Below are 21,069 nucleotides of genomic sequence, written 5' to 3'. Positions count from 1 at the left end.
GCGGCGCTATCTCCTTCACCGACAATGGAATAATTTCGCCCCACCCCACTTCTAACTTCCACCCTCTCGACTCCTCGTTATCTCTCATTCCCTTCGGTCCGCCAGTTACACTCGCCTCTCAACTAGTCTCTTTCCTGCGCGCTCGTATACCCGTTATTATCTCTCCGATCCCAGAACCTGAGGAGAACAAGAGTACCCATCGTACCGCGAGAAAAGGAAAGAGAGCGGCCTTAAAAGAGGTGGCCCCCAAAATCCTTGGGATTCTCTTTTTCTCGCCGCGTGAAGGTTTGCCAAGTCAACGCATTGTCGCCCTCCTAGGACGGGTCCGCAGATAAAAAAAGGGATTATCCGGTTATCTTTATCCTCACGGGTTCTTATCAAATGGTGGAAATCCCACCGACCAAAAAGCATTCCATCCGTTTTAGTTCCAGACTGTCGGTCTCACTCCCTTTCCCGTAGATCACTGGGCACGTTCGACGTGCTGTGAAAACCTTTTGTTGCCGTGGTTCGTTTTCAACTCGACCTGATAGTGTTATTCACTTTTTTTGAAATTACGGTCTTCTGAGAACGACCGTGATCTCTTCAAATTAACGCGCGATCTATGAAGGAAGGAAAACATGAAACGGGGTGCGTACATAATATTCCAGAGCAATGTTCGGTCGCGTTTTACTTTCTTAACATATTAGGTCTATTCCTTTTTTATTCTTTTTGCCATTAAACTAAGATTATTTCTTTTTATCGGGAAGGGAAAGCGGATTGGCTTTTTTGAGGAGTGGAAAATAAATTAAGCATAAAATATCGAAAAACTCGATTCATTGAAAAATAGAGGAAATTTCATTCAGGTTGTGTTCATCCCCATATCGGCGCCTGTGGACCCTTACGACTGAATCCGTGCGCACTACATATTTTGTGAAATTCCCTTAAAATCCAATTACTCGACTGCAGTCATTTGCTTCTTACTGTACTACAGTGAAGCCTTCCGACGACTTTCATAACCCGCACGCATGAATCATATCTCCCCTTTTCCCTGAATACTATCTAGTTCTCACATACGGCCGTCCCTCAGTGAGTGTGCAGATGGAACTCGATGGCTCTCTTGTATATGTGGAGTAAAAATGACCAAACATAAATTAAAGTGTGTGGCAATGGACACGAAAAGCTCGTTACAATGATGGCGAGGGCACAGAGAATAAACTGGTTCAGCCTTTATTACACGAAAATGTTCAGGAACTCTTAGGGAAACACACGTGTAGTCTTGTGGGCCTACTTCCTTTCGCGCAAGACCCTTCCGTTGGCATTCCCTGTGTTTTTGCTTTGTGAAGACTTTTCCGAGCATTCGAGGGTCGAGTGAAAGGCTCGGGAGAGAGCGCTGGACTTCAAGACGGAGGGGACTAAGGGGGGTGGAGAGTGCGACCTCCGCATTTGAGGCGACGCTTGCCTCGCGACCCAGAAACATCTCGTCCTCAAAACAAACGGAGGCCGCTGTGCGAGCAAGCATCCCAGTCGCGGCGGAGGCAGCAGCAGCGAAGGTGGAGGGCGGACGGGGAGGGGGGCTAGGGGAAGGATGAGGAGAAGGAGGAGGCGGTGGAGGAGGAAGGCGCAGGGAGGGGGCGGCGGGGGAAGTGAAGGAAGGGGAGACGGAGGTGGAGGCGACAGCGGTCCGGAGGAGGACGTGGGGCCGGGCCTCGCCTCCCCCTCAACGCCGGGTCACCCGGGCGCGTCGCCCGGCGTGGCCGGACCTTCAACCCGGGCGCCGCCGCGGGATGACACCGCGGCCGTTGAAGTCTCCGGTTCCGTCGTGCTGAGCGACCTGTCGCCCCCGACGTCGCTTAGCCCGGAAGAGCGTGGTCGGTCAGCGCGCCCCACGGTCGCGTGCGGAACTCGTGCGGTGGGGTGTTGGTTCGCCACCGAGTCGGCGAAGCAGGACACGTCCTCGGAGATTTGTGAAGGGGGCAGAAAGCGGTCCAACAGTAGCTTTTCACGGGTGGTCGCTTCTCACACGAGGGGCGGTGTTATTGAGACGGGGAACGGTGGGAGAAGGACAGGGAGGGCCCTGGCGAGGGAGGGATGAAGAAGCAGAACGTCCGGACGCTGTCTCTGATCGTGTGCACGTTCACCTACCTGCTGGTCGGGGCAGCCGTGTTCGACGCCCTAGAGTCGGAGACAGAGAAGAGACGGTGGGAGGCACTCGAAGGTAAGGGCGGAGGGTTGAATATTCCTCATGGGGTTGGAATAAAAGAGTTGTTTAATTAAATTTCAAAGAGGGGCTGCTTATCACAGACGATTTTGTTAAGGTAGTCTTATGTTCAAGGTAAGTTTTTGGTGGACACTGACTAACCACCGCAATATTTCTCACATACATCACTACACAGCCAATTACTCCACACCAAAAAAACCCTGATTCTATTCCTCATTGTATTTCTCTTCTTGCTATTCAGCAAGCCTATGCTTTTCTCACTCTACCACACTGTGGACCCCTGGCACCTTTCGTTGAGAGTATGCTAATACCAACGCCGAGTTTCTCTCCACCCTTCCTCCATCCCAATCATCCCAATTGGTGCAAATGACCTCCGCTATTGGTCGCCTCCCGTAAAACTACTACTAACTGCTACCAATCAAAATGCTTGCACTCATATTTCCTGCTTCATTTTGATTTCTCATGACAATCCTATATCCTCCTTGCCATGCTTACATGTGTGAATTTTTCTTTGCTTTCATTTCAATCTGTTTTACATTTTACATTTTTCCCCACAACCACATCTCAAAATCCTCCAAAAGACGCTAGGCATCTTGCCTCAGAAATCAAGTTTCCGAATGGTAAAAAGCTACGATCCAAATTATCTTTTCCTGATATTCTTACATAAGGCCTCCAAATTATCTTTTCCTAACTCTTGCTCGATATCCCTATTATCATCTCCTTCCTCATGAAAGCCTCTTTGCCTAATTCAATTCTTCTTCTAATGCTCTTACAACCTTTGCCATCTTCATCCAAAACACTTCTAAGATGGTGATGATTCCCATCAAAAATGTGAATCGTTGTTTCAACAAATGGATGTAAAACATGTACATTAAATATTAATTTATTATTTTTTTCTTAAAAATTATGATTTATATAGGTGAAATATCACATTTGAATTGACTCATGAATCCATTCAATAAATTTAGCAGTTGATTGAGAAAACTTTACGGGTAATCAAGAAAGTGAAATTAATGAATTTGATGGCTTAATGCTCTACTTTGTGAAAACTCATGATTACTCAATAAATAAGCTTGATATTTTTCACACAAAAAACTTGATTATATTATTATCAGTTTTGACACATAGGTGACATTATATCGTAAATTTAGGTGAAATATATTATATGTATCATACCTGATGATGTCACGTATAGGTTGTACTATAATAAAGTTCTTTGGTGTGTAAAAATACCAATTTAATTTATTCAGTAAAGTGAAATTAGTTTAAACATAACAGTTTCAGGCTTAACTTTGTGGAATTCCTTCATGATGAGGGTAGAAAAAGAAACTTTGCACGAAAACTTTGCACAGCATCGAAACCATGGTCGTGTGAAGTATTAAATCTTTATGTGGAAGTGCAAAGTTTTTTTTTCTACCCTTAACCTGTACCTGAAGTCTTATGTAATATTTTTATCTTTCCACACTTAATGAAATTTTAGATTTTCAAGACTTCTGTAGTCAACTTCCTAGCCTCGCACTTTTTGGTTATTACATTTTTTTGAGATATGAATATGATTCATTGCTTTAAAGCTGCAATAGTTTTTGTGCTTGCTCACTCTTCGATTGGTGATGCCATATTAAACAAAATAATTCTATTATATCATGTATCTGTACAATTTTATGCATTATTATTCCTTCAATTTCGTTCCCTTTTCATCATCCATTATTTTCATTTCCTCAGCTATTGAAAAGGTGGTGATTCGCAAGTACAACATCTCAGAGGAGGATTTCCGCGTGATGGAGACTGTTGTGCTCAAAACAGAGCCTCATAAGGCAGGACAGCAGTGGAAATTTGCCGGTGCTTTTTACTATGCTACCACTGTGCTGACAACAATAGGTGAAGAATTGACAGCCATCCATTCACATATATTTCCTTTTTGCATGCTTCATGATGTATTTTGTCTTTTCACATGTGTCAAGAATTTTGCATGAGTCTTGCATCATGTTTGTACAACTTAATCATGTCAAGCCAAGGTTGAATAACTTAAGAGGCAGCTGAAGTAAAACTTGTTGATGAATAGAGTCATTAGATTTAAATTCCAATTCTGATTTTCATTTTTAAACTTATTTATTAGTATTCTAATCTGCCTAGAGGTTGGAGCATTGATATCCAATCTCTTTATGGCCCAGACCACATTGGTGCATTTAAAATGTGGGTTATATTGAGACAGTGTGATTTCTAATGAAGATTTACAATATTTATGATTTGTGGAGTTCGAAATAGCAAATTGAAAATTATTCTGCCTAACTCTTATAATGATATCTTTAAGTTATAGCCGAATGGCCCAGTTGCAAGAGATATACACATATAGTATGTCTGTATATGTACTGGATTAGGACAAATGTTATGGCTTTCATAGACTAAATGTATATATTTTACTATGATATGCACTCCTAGCTATATATTTTTACCTACACATTTCCCAAACACACTTTCAAGCTCTAGACTGAAGAACCAGTAAGGCTGGATCTGGCCCAGGGAATCTAGCTTGACACTACTGGCCAAACGAATTTTCTTTTGCTTTATGAAGATATAGACATTGCAGAATTTTGATTTTCCAGTTATGAAGAGTATTTAGTCATGAATTTTCTTGTCAATGTTTGTGTCTTTTTCTCATTTTGATTAAAAAATTGCATGGGAGAATAGGCTGAAAAATATTGTTTCAAGAATTTGGAATGTTAGATTCTTTATAAGTTTTGTTTTGTTCTTCAATAAGAAAAAATGAAAACGTACTCTGTGGTAGGTATTTAATATTTTATCTCCTTGCTAATGAGAAACATATGTGTTTTCTGAGAAACAATGTGAATATATCATTAAGGCTTTATCTGCATTTTTAATTAGTTCCATTTTCTGATGTACCCATGTACATGTTTTACATTTTCAACAATACCTGTATATATTTGCACAAATGAGTGATCAGCAAGTGAATAGGAATTTTCAGGTTCATAGGAGTGTTATTTTACTTGACTTAGAGAAATCTTTCATGCCTGTTATTACCACCATTGATGTTACAATTGTTTGCTTGATATAATTACTTCAAGTTTTGTTTTCATTAAGAAGATAAAATAGCATTTGAAATTAGATATGCGTTGATAATCAATTTTTCAAACTCTTTGCCCCATATGTGCAGTAATTTATTCACTATAAATAACAAATTGGCACCAAAATAACAAGTTCCATTTAAATATTAAAGAAATCTTGAAAAACCTTATCCTTCAACAAGTCAGAGGTCAGGAAAAATGGAATGTCTCATGTTGAATAGGATTAAACATTATTTTCTCTCTAAGTTATTTTATGAATTAGCCAAGGATAATATTGTTTTTAGCTTTTAGGATGCTCTTTCATACCAACTGTTTATTTTCTCAGGGTATGGTCATTCAACACCCAATACTGTTGGAGGGAAACTATTCACCATGTGTTATGCGGCTGTAGGTATACCATTGGGACTTGTTATGTTTCAGAGCATTGGAGAGAGGCTTAACAGGTATGCACTTATTTCATAATTAATGTCCACAACTTCATCATTTCCAAAATAAAGCCCGAATACCTAATGCTTTGTGCAGGAAAGCTGAGAGTGTTTGGAGAAAAAACTCATCTGATATTTATTCTTATATTTTTTTGTCGGTCAGGCATGTGACATAGAGTATGGTTATAAAGGTATGCATAAAATAGAATTAAGAGCAATGCACAAAAATGCACTAGTAGACTATTGAATAAAATATAGTGGTCAATCCCAAATAAAATTTAGAAAAACACAATGAAACATTACAATGCACTCTTGCATGTAATGCAGCTGTCAATTGCAAATTATCACTCATAAACTCATCCACACTGTAATGGCATTTGATGAATAGCAGCTTCTTAAGTTCAGTTTTAAAATTATTTAGTGTAAGTTTATTTTTTATATTCATCGGCAATTAATTTAAAATATGTGAGATTGAGTGATTATATATAATTAATAATGTTATATATATGATTGTATATAATATAATATTTGTCAATAATGTTAATGGCTTGATTCATCTGGTGGGTGATATATTCCCCCTGACTTACTCATAACCATGAGTTCCTTCCTGCCTGCTTTGGGTATAAGTTTTGGGTAAACTCTCTTGTTCCTCTTCAATTCTTCGGTAAACTCTTGAGAATCAAAAGCTAATGTTCCCTGGAGCAAATTGCCCACTAGATGAGAAGGCAAATGAAAAATAAAATGGTTTACATGCATGTTAAACTGCTAATAATAATAATATTTTATTGTCCAGTGACCATGCATACCATGTATAGAAGTCATTAAATGCGAAGAAAAGTTCAAAGTACAGGTTCATTTGATATTATGAACATGCCTAAAAAAGAGCATATGCAACAAAGTGAGCGATAGAAACACAATGTATTTTAGCTGCTTGTCATTCAAAAATTCATACAATTAATAATAAAACTTTATTTGGAGCTTTCTGAGTTTCAATTTGAAATAGCATAATTCATCACTCGTTTTCAATGGGTGTGGTAATTTATTATGAATTCTTACATCCATTACCATTGGACTTTTAAAAGATGACTGATTTATGGTAGCTTGTATGGATGTTGTGTTGATTTCCAGTTGAATAAGAGTGGATATTTCACTATTTGTGTGAAAAGGATGGCTATTGTTTTTTATGAAGACAGACATGGCAAAAAAAAAATATATATATATATATATATATATATATTCATTAATGGAATGGTAAGAATATTTGATTTTATGAATAAGGGCCTACATGGTGTCCTATAAGCTGCACCAAGTACACATCTAATAACTTTTTTTAATTAAGAAACCTTAGTGCAATACATACACAGATGATCCCCAGGGCAGTGTTCCATATGATGGCCTGGAGAAAAAATTGGAATAATACAAGATTTTTAATACCTATAGAGACACATTATACAGGAACCCAATAGTGTACATCACGGTGTGCAATTAAGAACAGATTATTGACATGAATATTCCACCCACCAGTTTGTTGAACATGTAGACTGAAGAACTCAGTGTTTGATATATTGTTATAATGAAGTTGTATATAACCATGTGGCTGCTAATGATTTCTAATGCACAACAGGGTAAATAAACACTCTGTCATGCTTGGCCAAAGTATATACATGTACTACATCATCTATCCATGCACAGAATATTGAGACATGTCTTACTCATGTAGACTGAGAAGAAAGTTTTCATCAAAAATAAATCAGTTCTCCATTAACCTAGGTATTTTCAAAATAATTTGAGTAAATTATTCAGTTTTGATGTGATTTATTTCCTATTAATTCCCTAATTTCTCATAAAAAGTGCTAAATATTAAAAGATGAGAAAAATGCCCCGCATTGTTAATCATAAGACAGCTGGATAAAAATTTAAAATATTATGAAGGGCAAGGAAAGACTTTTAAAAGGGATAGTAATTCGACCCATCGAACAAATATGGTAAAACATTCATTCTTACTGTAATAATGTGTGCACTAAGCATGACAAACTTGAAACAATTTCTCCATAATGTGCCTACCTACCACAACCTTGAGAGCTCAAAATTAATTCACACCCATGGACTTAAAATAATAATTGGTCACATCCGTCTGATCTTTTCACCATCATCATTGCTGATGGCGAGAAGGTTTAAGAGAGGAACTGCATATACTAATTATTCTGTAATGTCTGTTTTTTTTAGATTTTCCTCAGTTGTTGTCAGAGGAGTCAAGAGACTGTTAGGTTGCCAAGATGATCGAGCCTCAGACACCAACCTCATTTGTGTTGTGACCACTTTGAGTACTCTCACAATAGCTGGAGGAGCTGCTGCCTTCTCAGAGTATGAAGGGTGGACATATTTTGACTCGGTATGTGATAACCATAGTGCTGATAACAAAATGATATGAAAGAGAGCTTTCTGATTGTTTTTTTTTAATCATTCCTTTTATTGTGTAGTCCATTCTCTATGAGGAAGTATTGATGATAGTCCTTTCCTAAAACTATTGTTCTTGGCATTCCTCAGGGAAAGATGTTTCAAAAAGATAAGCATGTTTTTGCACCTCATGAGAGTACGCATTTGTTTTTAGCTGTTAAACTTTTGATGCTTTGATTGTAATATTTCAGTTCACATCAGTTTTTTTCTGCAGTTGATAATGATAATTTAGTAGCAATGAATGGAATACTTTATATTTACAGGGCACAAATATACATGTAAAGTTGAAATAAATGAAAATTCTGGGCAAAGTAATGTTTCGAAGATTAAGTAGTTCGGAAACTGCGAAAAATAATGCTAAGTGTCCATGGCAATATTTTTAATTTAAATAATTATTTTCATAAATTCTATCTATTTTGTAAGAATCCATGAGCTGAAATGCCTCTCTCTTTTGTATCAGTGCTACATAGAAGTAACTTCAAAGTGAACAGTAAAAAAGTTACTTCTTGTTAACTTCTTTATTAGCAACACTTAAGAAAAGTTCATTCCTTTGCAAAAACATCCAATTTGCAATTATCCTCCTTCTTGTCAATTCCTTTTACTGGATTGTCAATCAATGCATCATTATCTGTAAGGCAGTCATCAGCACCGATGACACTTCACCAAAGATATTAGTATGAAATATAATGAAAACTGTGAAAGAGATTAGTTCTACTCTCAGCCATCAATGGTAGAAGGGATAAGAAGTAGATTCCTCTATGGTGAGAGTGTTATGTTTGTGTTTGTATGAGAGAGAAAGTGTGTGCATGAGTGAAAGCAAGTGTAATTCTACTATAGGGTTATTTTAATTTGTAATGTCTCTTATATTTTAATCCTGATTCACTCCTAAGTTTAAAGTCACTTGTAACTCAAAAGGATGATGATACTCCACTTAAGCATTCCTGAATTACAATGATTTGGTGTTCACATTGCAGTGTATGTCCCACTAATGGGATGCTATTTTAAAACTCAAAAAATTAGTAGAAATATATCCGAGGAGCAATGCTATGCAAGTTGAAGTTTTATATCAACCACATTTTTCTGACAAATATGTCTCATCTACTATATATGACCATACTTTGATCAGAACAATTCATCAAATCACCTGACCAATGAATGTGAATTTAAGCCCAAATTCATTAACTTTGGGTTTACCTTGAGCCAATCATTTGAACTGAGCACATACTGTGGTTTTAAATATGTTATATATGGGGTAGTTTAGATTTAATGATAAAGCAGTGATTAAAACTTTAATAATAATGTATATTTTGTCCAGTATTTTGATAGTGCAAATGTGTAGGACACATCAAAGAATAGGTATGAATCAATGGAAATTTTTAATGTGATCAAGAGTGGTAAGGGAGGATATGTTGATAAATATCCATAAAAACAAGAAACAGAAAAAAACTGGAAACTTAAAAGCTTATATTAACTCCCTTAAGCTGATTTTTTATTAATTTATTCAAAAACATCAAAATTAAATTTAATGTTATGTGAAATAAAATCACATGCACAGTGAAAAATCCTGCAAAAACACTCCTCATATTGACTACAAACTGTTTTTCATTTTTTAAGAAGAAAATATAGGGTTTTATGGATTTAATTTCATAAAATCTCTTCTAAAAACAGACACAACACATGTGTAAAAATTATCCTTCAACTATATGCAGGACTTATGAACATCTACAATTTTTTTATATGTGAAAAATCCACTCTACCTGTAATTTATTTTATTCCAAGTTGCATAGATAAACAGCTGGCATACATAGATTTCAGACTCAAGCAGTTCATTATTTCAATGGTATTTGATTACATTGTTTCAATTAAACAAAATAATCTGAAGAAAAAAAAACAAATTTTATAATAAAATTATATAGTTCACCATATAAGTTAATATTGAATATGTATATATTTAGGAGAAAAAAATTCTTTCTGAAAAAGATTAGTTAAAACAAAAATAACTCATTACAATATTTCCATGGCCCAGCCTCAGGGTACAAGGAGTCAGAAACTGATTTCAGGGATGATACCTTTTCCTTGATTGCTTGATTGGTACAGCATTGACCCAGCAAGTTCAAGGTTCAAGTCCTAGTCAAGGAGACTTTTATATGCTTGTGATCTACCCCATCAAATGATGCTGATCTCACCTTCCCCATCAAATATGCAATATATTTTATTTATCAAATAAATTTCAGGTATACTACTGCTTTGTCACCTTAACAACCATTGGGTTTGGAGATATGGTGGCCCTGCAAAAGGACAATGCATTGGATTCAAAGCCAGAATATGTTGCATTTGCACTAATATTCATCCTTTTTGGATTGGCCGTGGTTGCTGCATCACTTAATCTTCTAGTTCTACGTTTTGTCACCATGAACACCGAGGATGAAAGGCGAGATGAAGCAGAAGCCCTTCAGGTCAGCTTATTTGTTCTAATTCTTAATAATTCAAATCCTTCCATTACTCTGACAGTTATGCATTTCACATCAAAGAACTTGTAATAAAATGGTTGAACCCCTGCAAAATAAATCTTCTGAGCCTCTAAATGCCTGTAATGTACTCCATGAAACCAGTTTTGTGAAAAAAATTTTTTCAATTTGTTTATTTCCAGTGGTTAGTTTTAAGGAATCTTGCCTCTTTGACTCTTTCAATTTGTTACTTTAAAATTCCAGATAAACAGTAGACAGAGGAGTTAAAATGCACATTCATATGCACTCTCTCTTCTTCACCATTTTTAGTTGAACGTCAATTCATATTCAGCTCTTTTACTCCATTGTTTCACTGAGTTTTTTCTTGTTTAAGGTTTCATTCACAGAAAAACCTTACTTTTTCATGAGGTACTCAAACCTAGGAGAGAATATTACCTTAAGTTATCTTGAACATGACTATTTGTGCTCATGCACCTTTATGATTAAGACTTCTGTTTGCAAGCAGGCAGCACAGGGTGCAGTTCGTCTGGAAGGTGATGTCATCACAGCAAATGGTTCGATATTGAGCGGGAGAGGATGCCCACTGGGCACCGTGACGGCCTCAGTCGGTGAGGGAATGGCGGGCATCAACAACCCCAACAGTTTAGCCGTTGATGAGGATGTGGCATCCATCTGCAGCTGCTCCTGTGCCTGTTGTGGGCTGGGGAATGTGAGTGGGGGGAGTGGCGTGGGTGGCGGAGGGCAGAAGGGTCAGCGTGATGGGCCTCCCAGCCGAGCGAAAGGAGGTGTGAGAAAAGCAAGGCGGCGGATGCAGAGGGAAGGGAAGCAGGTCAGAATGCCATGATCAATGAGTCCAAATCATTCATTCGATTGTCAGGCTGCGTTATCATTGAAGCATCTAATGAGTCCAATCTTTGTTTGTAGTGCTTTAAAATAGTAACACTTACCCCAGATGATACCGGATTGGTGGGTGAATATTGAAAATGACTTTTATCTTTTAATTACTAGGGTATTTTGTACTCTTTGTATGTTGTCAGTTCTATTTATATTGACAGGGAAAAATTTCCACTTCGATGAAAGTTTATGTGCATAACTTTTGTAAATGTCATCTTATTAAAATGGCATGAATATCGGCATTCTGAATGTATGTACCAGGATTTTGCTCGAAGGTCTGAGAGGTCCCAACCAATATCTAGTGTTCTCATGGACTTATTATTTACATTAACATAAACTTGATACAGTTCTGGTCTCTTGTGGAAGCATTTAATTATTTCTTTGTACTAAATGAGAGAATTTCAACAGAATAGGTAAATTAATGTGAATATTGAATAACCATATTACATAACTTGATTGTGATTTTATTTGTGATATTTCATTACCACACTCATTTTGTATAGGTTCTAACCATGCTATTTTGATTTTAATTAACTATTATTTTAGTCATGTCCTTGATTTCTTAGTCACATCAGATGCGTACAATACATACCCTACATCACTGAATATAGTCCAACCCCCACTTACACAATATATTGGTAATAGAACTAAGGAGGATACTAGGGCCATATTTAAAAATTAGCAATCAAATATATTAACATCAGCAGGAAGTAGAGGTTAAGTCAAATATTCTCGCATTATTTGAATATATATAGATATTTTCTTGATACATATGTTGTTGTTACTAAATGTATTATTTATTATTACAATTATTATTAAAAATCCACATGTGCTGATAGACATTGTCAGGTGGCACACAAGTCCCAAATAATCACAAAGGTAAAATCAGTTATTAAACAAAAGTACACTTAAAGGGAACTTCAAAACACAAATCTCTTTCACCAAGCAAGAAAATCCCCATCTTATTAACATCAATCAATCAGCAAGAGAAAAAAAGGATAAATTAATAAAAATTAAGCTGTTACATATAATTTTACACCATACATCAATCAAGTTATTACATATATTCCTCACATCTTTTCTTAAAAGTATACACTCTGTTAGGAAAGGGCTCGAATATTTTTGCAGGTAAGGTGTTCCAATCAACAATTGTTTTATTTAGAAAAGAAAATTTTTTTTATTCGTTCTTTGTGCCCGGCATTTTACCTTGAATTTGTGGTCATTTCTCCCTATCAAATTTGGGTTCCCCGCCTCTTTCCTAAGATCTGCCCAAGCTTTCTCCCCCTTCAGAATGCAGAACATTCCACAAAGTCTGCTTACTTTCCTTCTAGATTGTAGAGGTGCCCAGCCCAGCGTTTCTAGCATGTCAGACACACTCTCCATCCTCCTATGCTTAGATTTGAATTACAGTGATCAGACACCTCAGCTCAACCTTGGGAAGGTCCTCTCTCAGCCGAACAACCCATGGCCCATTTGAACAATGGCTATTAGGCTGACCAAATAGGAGTACACTTACAGTTTTCTATACTTTTACTTTAAATGTAAATTAGGTCGTTCAGAGATATGGCTAACATTTTGGAAATAGTGCACAATTCCTCTATCTTGATTGACTCATCTTCTCAGTTTATAATTTTTACTGTCATATGTTGCAACTACTCTTAAACAACTGATGAATAAGAGATTGAGGTCATTTTCTTTGCCTTCAAACTATGTCACTGTGTTACACATGCAAGCTCATGAGGCCCTTAGTCATCTGCAGTGTGGCCTCTGACTGAGCACTAAAATCTCGGACTGAGGGCTCTATGAGCTCTGCTTGCTTTTACTTGTGTGACCCATTGGGTATCAATGAATTTTGAGTTTTACTCTCAACTCCAGTTGGTCCCATTTTCCAGTGGTAAAATCACTATCCTCATATCATCACACAGGATCCATGGGTACACTGAGGTTTGGATTAGTGCTTTTATGAAATTTTGCAGACCTCCAGTCAGAGTCACTCAGGGCAACCCCTCTCCAAAATCAGATTCATAACCATGGTCATTCCTTTAGTCTTGAATTTCCTTCCCAAGTTCTGAGGGAATCCCATTCTCCCTCCATTTAACATTTCGGGTGAACTAATGTCCAAAAGGGGATCAGATTGGTGTGGCAGCTAGTGTGCTGGCTTCCTACCCTCTGGGCCCAGGTATGTATCCTAGTAGTGGCAAGACTTTTCACTCATATCCCAATCCCTACCTGGGGTGCTTTAGGGAGAGAGATCACTTCAAGTTAAGTATGCCATATGTCAGATGTGACATAATATCGTGTAACTCCCCCATTGGTGCCTTTCACTAAGAGTAGGCTAATGTCAATGCAGGGTTCCTCTCTCTACCCATTCTTTCCCCATTCCCTGAAAATCTCACCTTCACCAAGTTACCCAAATATAGCTGTCAGTTGCCTCTCCTCAGCTAAAAACCAACACTATGATAGGTTGTAATAGCTTGTATGCCCAAAGATAAAATTTCGATAGAACTTCGTCTATTGGGTTTTAGTTCCCCAGGTTTTTAACTTTGAACTTTGACTTTTAACCATTGGCTCGGATGATATGATGATGTTAAAGTGTAAATATAGACCATAATTGAAAGAAATATACATGGTAGGAATTACAGAGGGAGGCCAAGGCTGAACTAACATCAACAGGTAATGTAAAATTTAAGTGCCAGGAGATATGATAGAATGAAGATATTGGCAAGGGACAGGATGGTTTGGAGGAAATCTTACCACTAATCACCAAATCACTTCTGCATAATCCCTTATGGCTCAAGCAACCTAAGCTGCCAGTCACCTCCCTTTTATTACTAATACGACTGCCACTGTCTGGATGTTCACCTCAGTAATCTTTGCTCTCAAACATTTCAGGCTCGTGGGAGGGCGAGGCACTACACAGTCCGTCGCTCTCCAGGTGCAATCGCCCACTTACTCCTGCCCCTGCAGTCGCAACACCTCGGGCAGCCTGGGAAGGAGGGGAGGATGGACACCGATGATGAGGACGAGGAGGAAGGTGAAGAGGGCCTGAATTTGGATGATGAGGATGAGGATTCGGGAGATGAGGATGTGGAGGAGGATTGTGATTTAGTGCTCTCTGACGAGGATGACTATTTTGATGATGGGGACGAGGAGGAGGAAGTGGACTGTTGTGACGAGGAAGTGGACAGCATTAGATTGAGACCTAGGGCAAGGAGGAGGCTCTTGAAACATGACTTGGGGACGATAGCCCTCTGCCTCCACTCCCCCTATGCAAAGAAACGCAGCCTAGTGCCACGGTCGTCCATATGACGACTCACGGCTGATAGGTCGATATTCACAAACATTTATGTTTATTTGGGGAACGGTTTGACCAAGTGTGGGGAATCTAAAAGAGATTTTTTTCCCCAGGATAATTAAATCCTCGAGTTATACGAGGTGTAAAAATGTGAAAGCTCTAAAAACATGTGATGTGCCATCTACTGTGGAATCGTGATGGTATCGAGGTGTTTGCTGGATTGTGCTTTAAGCTCAACTGGCTGAAGTGCTATATGCACTTGAAGCACAAAAAAAAAAACACCCACAGTCCATTTCAATTAGTGCTCTCTCACAGTGTTCCTAAGAATGTGGGAGTTATACCATAGTTTCCATGACCCAAATTTTTTTATACAGGGCTACGGATAAAAAAACAAAACTGCCTGAGTTTGAAATGTTTGGGTAAATTATTATAGCCAAGAATCTGAGGAAGTAGTTTGAAAATAAAATAGCAGTTGCACTTGAGGATTTGGGACCTATATCTTCTTCAAGAATCACTGAATATGAATTGAAGCCAACAGTGAAGACTGCCAGAGATTCTATGGTCACACACTGGCACCGGAACTCACATTTCCTATGTTTTATCGCTCCACAAAGTGTTCTGAGTGTTGAGCATCCATAAGGGTGCCATTGGTTGTGTCAGTGCCTGTATGTGCTCACCCCTAAAGGCAAAAAGTCTTAAAACTCATTATAGTTAATGATTGCAATGATTATATCCCATATCCCAGGTAAAAGCAAAATGATAGCCTTGTGAAAAGTAATCCAAAATAGATTCCCTATTTTTGTTCATTCATCTATATTTTAAGAGACTTGCACCAACAACAATACACTTCTGGTAATCAAAATGCATTAATTATTTAAATTTCTTAAAAAAAAATGGCATTACACCCATCACAGATGCCAGAAATCAATGATATATATCAGGGGTGCTAGGAATTTTCCCAGCTTCAGGAGTAGGTATTTTTAATGTTTGCATTAATTGAAGGTCTATCATCTAAATCCACAGTTATGTGGGTGAGGAAGAGGGTTTTTAAGTAGCGATTCTTTCAAGCATCCAAGTCCTTTTATGAGATCCACTCAAATTGAACCAGAAATCTAAATCTTGAGCACCCCTGATATATAACAACAGCACACAGTTTCAATTTCAAGTAGCCATTCAATACATTTTGTGGTAATAATCTAATCATTTATGAACACTGCCATTTTTGCATGAAAATATTGATGAATTTAGATTATAATTTACTATCGTTCACATAAACTTCACATTTTATCTGCAAACAATATCAGAACAATTGGATCAAGAACAACGTAAAATAAATGGATAAAAAGTATGTTACTTACCTAGATAATGTGCATTCAAACCAAAAGTTGCCATAAGAACTACCCTATGTACTTATGTTAGCTGGATAAAAATAAGGTCTAATTTATAATCTTTCCTTTAATTATGGCAAAAGCTGAGGCATTACATTTTGTTTTCGACCAGATTCTGAACCAGACTAACCTCATGATAAAAGCGGTTCTTAAAAGTAAATATTTTCATGTTGCAATGCCTTCATTATGGCTAGTAGTCATATGGAATTAGGAAGTGTTTAGTTCGATGGACCAAGAGATATGACTGTTAATGAATAAAGATTTAAAAGGGTAAATTTTGGAAATTAGTAATTTTATGTACGAGTTGATTTTTTATTTTTTTTGCTCTCATGTCATTTGGGAATGTTTTTTTTAATGCATCTATGTTTTTATAACAATTTAGGTCACAGAAGCCCTTTTCTAAAATATTATAGATATAATACATATTCTTTTGTAATTGGGAAATTTGTACCAGTGCAAATGCACTTCAATGAAATTTGGCTTTTATGCCTCATCAAAAAATAATAACTTCAAAAGCTACAGCGACTGATGATGCATAAAAAATATTATAATTTATTAATTATTTCCTAGCTGTATTTCTTATTCTGTTTGCTTCAAGTCAGTGTTAGCATAGGAATAATTATCTATGTGATAAAATTTATATTCTGTTATTAATGACACAGACTGAGAGTATGTTTATCACTCAGACCTTTACTGGAAGTTGTGTATGCAATTTTTTTTGACCATCACATATACCCACCCTAAGACAATAATAACTACCCAGACTGAAAAGTTTTTGCATACTGGGATGAAAATATCTTAGCATTTCATTAATTATATTTAAGTTTTGGTAAGCATAATTTATCTTACGGCACTGATACTTAAAGCTAATTCACTTGAGAAATGTTTTATTAAAAAAAATTGTACTTATATTTTACCAGCTGTTAAAAATATCCATAACGATGAATAATTTTGGTGTGGCAATGGCTGTTATGACTGCTCAATATATTCTTTTACTCCCTATGTATGTGGCAATAGGATATGAACTGGAGGTCAAAATTAATTTTCTCTTTGCTCATGGTTAAAATTTAAACCATTATTTTGCATAGAAAGAATAGGAGAGAATGTTGTAATAATTACATTAAATGAGGTCAATTTGAAAAGGTTTCCTCCTTTCTCGCAAGAAAATGGTAATGGAATGAAAGGCCACTTTGTCCGCAGAATAATCCCAAATGGTGGTTTAGTGAAATTAAAATAAGGATTAAAAAAATGTAAAATTACATTGCATATGCTGTATTAAGTGCCTCTTATATTTTATACAAAATATGAATTGGTTCTTTGATTTTTCATGCTTTAAAACTGCATATGGATTGTTCTCTGACATTTAATTAAGAACTACATACTCTGATCACGCACAGCTGCATAAGAACGCAAAACTATGTTATGCTAAAGGATAAGGATGGAAAATAATCCATGAAAGTGATAGAATGTGCACAACAATAGTAAATCCTGGATGCTCATTCTGTAAATACTGTCGCATTTCTTTCATTAATACTTATGAATTGATTTCAGCCAATGATTGATGAACACCATCATAAGCATTTATGCATTGCATGGCCACATTATGATTGTGTTTTGTGGTTGTAGCTATAGTGAATTTTTATTATTTATATTCCTCACATTGCCCTGTTACTCAGGCTAATGATACATATGAGTAATCAATTTAAAGAAAATCTAGTACACTGAATTTTTGAGATATTGTGAAGAATGTAGCTTTTGAAATATTTTTATCACTTCATTCTGTAGTGGACTAGCTCCTCTTACACATCTTTCCCATTATGTCTCTCTTTTGTAAAATTAAATGCCTGGGTAAATGATTGAGGGTGCTATTACATTTTAATGAAGGTCAGTCTAGATTGTTGCTGCCATTTCTTCCAGAAAGCGTCACAAATGAAGTGTTTTGTGTATGGATTATGAATATTTTCAAGGGTAATAGCATTCATATCTCTCAGCTATTTAAAAAACACTGCCTCATCAACACAACAGGATATTTTTTTCACCAGAATAAATGTTCTTGACCACTAAGTTTTAGTTCAGAAAGTCACTCCTTCATTTACACAGTTCTGTGAAAGGTGTAACTTAGAACTTTAGTAGAATATTCATTTACAAAGTCTGAATAATTTCATTTGTTTTTTTAAACAATTTTTTTCAGGAAGAGGACTTATTCAGGTATACTCAAACTTACAGTGACAAAACGGGCATTCAGAGCATTTTTACCTCTAGGTAAATAAATTTGTAATGTAGGGTGACTAGGTTTTAAATGATCACTTTTTAAAAATGGGTTTAAAAAAAGGATATATTTTGGTGATCATGTTTGCACAAGAATGAATGAATAGAACATGGCAGCAACAACAATGCCAAATGAGGCACATCAAAAATTTATCCTTAATTACATAATAGTCTGGCATAGATCAAAGAAATGTGGGGATCAACTTCCTTCCAGTGAAAAAAAGCACAAAAACATCAATTGTTGGCATTTATGCATTTTCCACTTTGACGTGGAATAAAAAAATGTGTGATTGGATTATAAAAACCTATTCGATACATTTTCAAAAAATTGAATTAAATTGACAAAACTTTCACTTTGTTTTATTTCTGGCCTTGCTTCCTCATATAGACTTAAGGTTGCAGAAATTGCTGACAAATCTATCACAGGGAGCAAACCATCCATCACACTGACCCAAAACCTTTTTTACGTTGAAGAGATGTACTAACCTACCAAGTTTTTTTTCTTTGGGTAGAAAAAAAGAAGACTCAGAAGACAATACACATCACACCACTCGGAAGTGTAGAATTATTTATTTGTCAATTAAAGCATTCATAAAATTGGTTGCATAAGAAGCAGTTTAGCCAGGGTGATAGGGTTTAACTGCAAGACTGATAAAAGACAGCCCATGAAACATGCTAATTATACATTTACACTAACTGAACTGAAAAAAAGGTAACAGAAAGATAATTGTTAATATGTATTGATTAAGATCCACATTTTCTTACGTTTACTCCTCTATCTTGCTAAAGGATTAAGTTAAAATGTCAAAAATATTTAGGAGACCATTATTTATTAGAATGTACGTTTAAAATTCCCAAAACATGAATTTTATCAGTTCCAGTATTTATAATTCCTATGCACATATGGATGGCATTAGATGTTACTTTTTATAGTCCATTTATAAGTTGCATACCAAACCCCTTGGCAAAACCATTTCATGGCATGAATGTTATATGGTCAATTTGCATCACCAAATTATAATTTAGTACACATTTTGGAGAGTGACAGGATGTTCTTGGGAGGGACATGTAGAGTGATTTCTGCTGTAAGTATGAGCTGTTGATTGGGAGAGGATCAGATGGCTAAGAGAGGGCAGACAGTATGACAGAGGCTAGAAAGGAATTTGGGGGAGAGGTCAAAGAAGTGGGAGGGACACTCAAGACCCTGGAAGGCATATTTAGCTGCGGTGATTTTCCCTAAATTTTAACCTGAACCCTTCCTACTCGTCTTAAAATGGTAATGATGAAGAAATATTGCAATAAAAATAATATTAAATTTTATTTGCTCAGTTGATCAAAATACATAAAAATATATAAGATATATGGTACATCAATAAAGAGATTTGAAGCACATAAAAAATTTTTACAGAGCAAAAGTTATAAAATAAAAAACAAGCTCATCCTCAAATAATTAATTCACTTAGTACCATTAATGGACTTGTTACCCATGAAATTATCAACAGAATAATATATGTTTTCAATGTATACATATTTTTTCACTTTGGCATTAAAGAATACATACTCCTCCAGTAGACATTAAGTGGGAAGGCAATCATATGCCCCTATTATATACAACTGTATGCCCATCTCATAAGGTTTTAGTTTCATTTTATGTCCTGACTGAAATACATGGTAATTTTAATTTTTGGTTCTTGAAAGGTGAAAATGATAATCTGAGTCACAAGAAAATTTACTCATATTGGCTTTCAGACATAATGAAAGTGGTGTAATATACAAATAAAGTAGTGGGAGAATGTTTAATGAATAAATATTGGTTTAGAGGGTGAGCCATAATGCTGAAAGACCATAATTTGGATTATTCTGGTCTCAAATTTCATTATCTTAAAAATAGTTGATATCCTGCAAAAATTGACTTTCTAGCAATCACCCAGTATTTACCCATCTTTTGTGTGTCACCTCAGAGGGAGTCAATGAATTATGTGAAAGTGAATAATATTGGGTCCATTAGCAATGGTGTAGCACGCAGTCCTATGTTTATGGCAAAATAAAATCCTTAATTCTGCTTTAGCCTACCATCTGTTGATTAATTTATTACACTTCTTCACCAGTCTCTAACTTCATCTAATCTATTCATATCCGCATATGAGCTATGACCCACATCTCCCATGATACGCTTCATGCATTTTTTTCATGCTCTTACTATTTATTTTTCCTTATATTATGGATCTTAAGAGGGTCTCAAGTTATCACCTGTGATACATATATTCCTGCAAAAAATTCAAGTTTGTTAGTCCACCAGTCAAGACTCCTTAAGGAACTTGCTGGAAGCAAGATGTGTTGAGATATCGTTAATTCTCTCACACAATGCAATTAATGGGCTCATTTATGGAAAACCCACATGCATGCAATGACAGGCTTCACGCTGTGGAAATGCTTAGTGGCCAAATACTTTCAAAATGAGCACAGGAGATAGTGGGTAAATATTTAAGCGAACTATTCACCGAAAAATGCAGCTGATAAAAATGCATTTAAATTAAATCAAAATGTATCCCCCTACTTAATTGAAAAAAATAACTAATTGATGGAATTAGCTC

At 36.3% G+C, this 21,069-nt stretch overlaps 2 protein-coding genes and 1 long non-coding RNA gene across 3 annotated transcripts in view; all 3 read left to right on the top strand.

Moving 5' to 3' along the window:
• LOC139696461 (uncharacterized) overlaps positions 1 to 1,440 on the top strand; it is a 452,594-nt gene extending 451,154 nt beyond the window's left edge. Inside the window, exon 5 of the long non-coding RNA XR_011702624.1 lies at positions 1 to 1,440. This exon is cut by the window's left edge and continues 418 nt beyond it. This is a non-coding gene — a long non-coding RNA (uncharacterized lncRNA).
• Positions 1,441 to 1,755: 315 nt separating this feature from the next.
• Task6 (TWIK-related acid-sensitive K[+] channel 6) lies at positions 1,756 to 11,421 on the top strand. The gene is made up of 7 exons (XM_071595747.1): positions 1,756 to 2,194; positions 3,920 to 4,075; positions 5,606 to 5,723; positions 7,932 to 8,097; positions 10,397 to 10,618; positions 11,136 to 11,339; positions 11,413 to 11,421. The coding sequence occupies exons 1-7, from the start codon at positions 2,068 to 2,070 to the stop codon at positions 11,419 to 11,421; spliced, it is 1,002 nt and encodes a 333-aa protein (XP_071451848.1). The 5' UTR covers positions 1,756 to 2,067.
• On the top strand, positions 11,401 to 16,595 carry LOC139696769 (nardilysin-like). Its single transcript, XM_071595605.1, has 2 exons — positions 11,401 to 11,459; positions 14,417 to 16,595. The coding sequence occupies exons 1-2, from the start codon at positions 11,439 to 11,441 to the stop codon at positions 14,831 to 14,833; spliced, it is 438 nt and encodes a 145-aa protein (XP_071451706.1). The 5' UTR covers positions 11,401 to 11,438; the 3' UTR covers positions 14,834 to 16,595.
• Positions 16,596 to 21,069: the final 4,474 nt, after the last annotated feature.

The sequence above is a fragment of the Hetaerina americana genome, unplaced genomic scaffold (genome assembly GCF_022747635.1).
Source record: "Hetaerina americana unplaced genomic scaffold, ioHetAmer1.1.p SCAF_7, whole genome shotgun sequence".
Classification (NCBI taxonomy): Eukaryota; Metazoa; Arthropoda; class Insecta; order Odonata; family Calopterygidae; genus Hetaerina; species Hetaerina americana.
Note: the sequence above shows the minus strand (reverse complement) of the source record. Positions and strands in the feature narration are given on the sequence as shown.

Coding starts and splice junctions, on each gene's coding strand:
- LOC139696769 (XM_071595605.1), top strand. CDS start 11,439: ATGCAGAGGGAAGGGAAGCAG. Junction 11,460..14,416: donor TGCAGAGGGAAGGGAAGCAG/GTCAGAATGCCA, acceptor CAAACATTTCAG/GCTCGTGGGAGGGCGAGGCA.
- Task6 (XM_071595747.1), top strand. CDS start 2,068: ATGAAGAAGCAGAACGTCCGGACGCTGTCTCTGATCGTGTGCACGTTC. Junction 2,195..3,919: donor ACGGTGGGAGGCACTCGAAG/GTAAGGGCGGAG, acceptor TCATTTCCTCAG/CTATTGAAAAGGTGGTGATT. Junction 8,098..10,396: donor GGTGGACATATTTTGACTCG/GTATGTGATAAC, acceptor AATAAATTTCAG/GTATACTACTGCTTTGTCAC.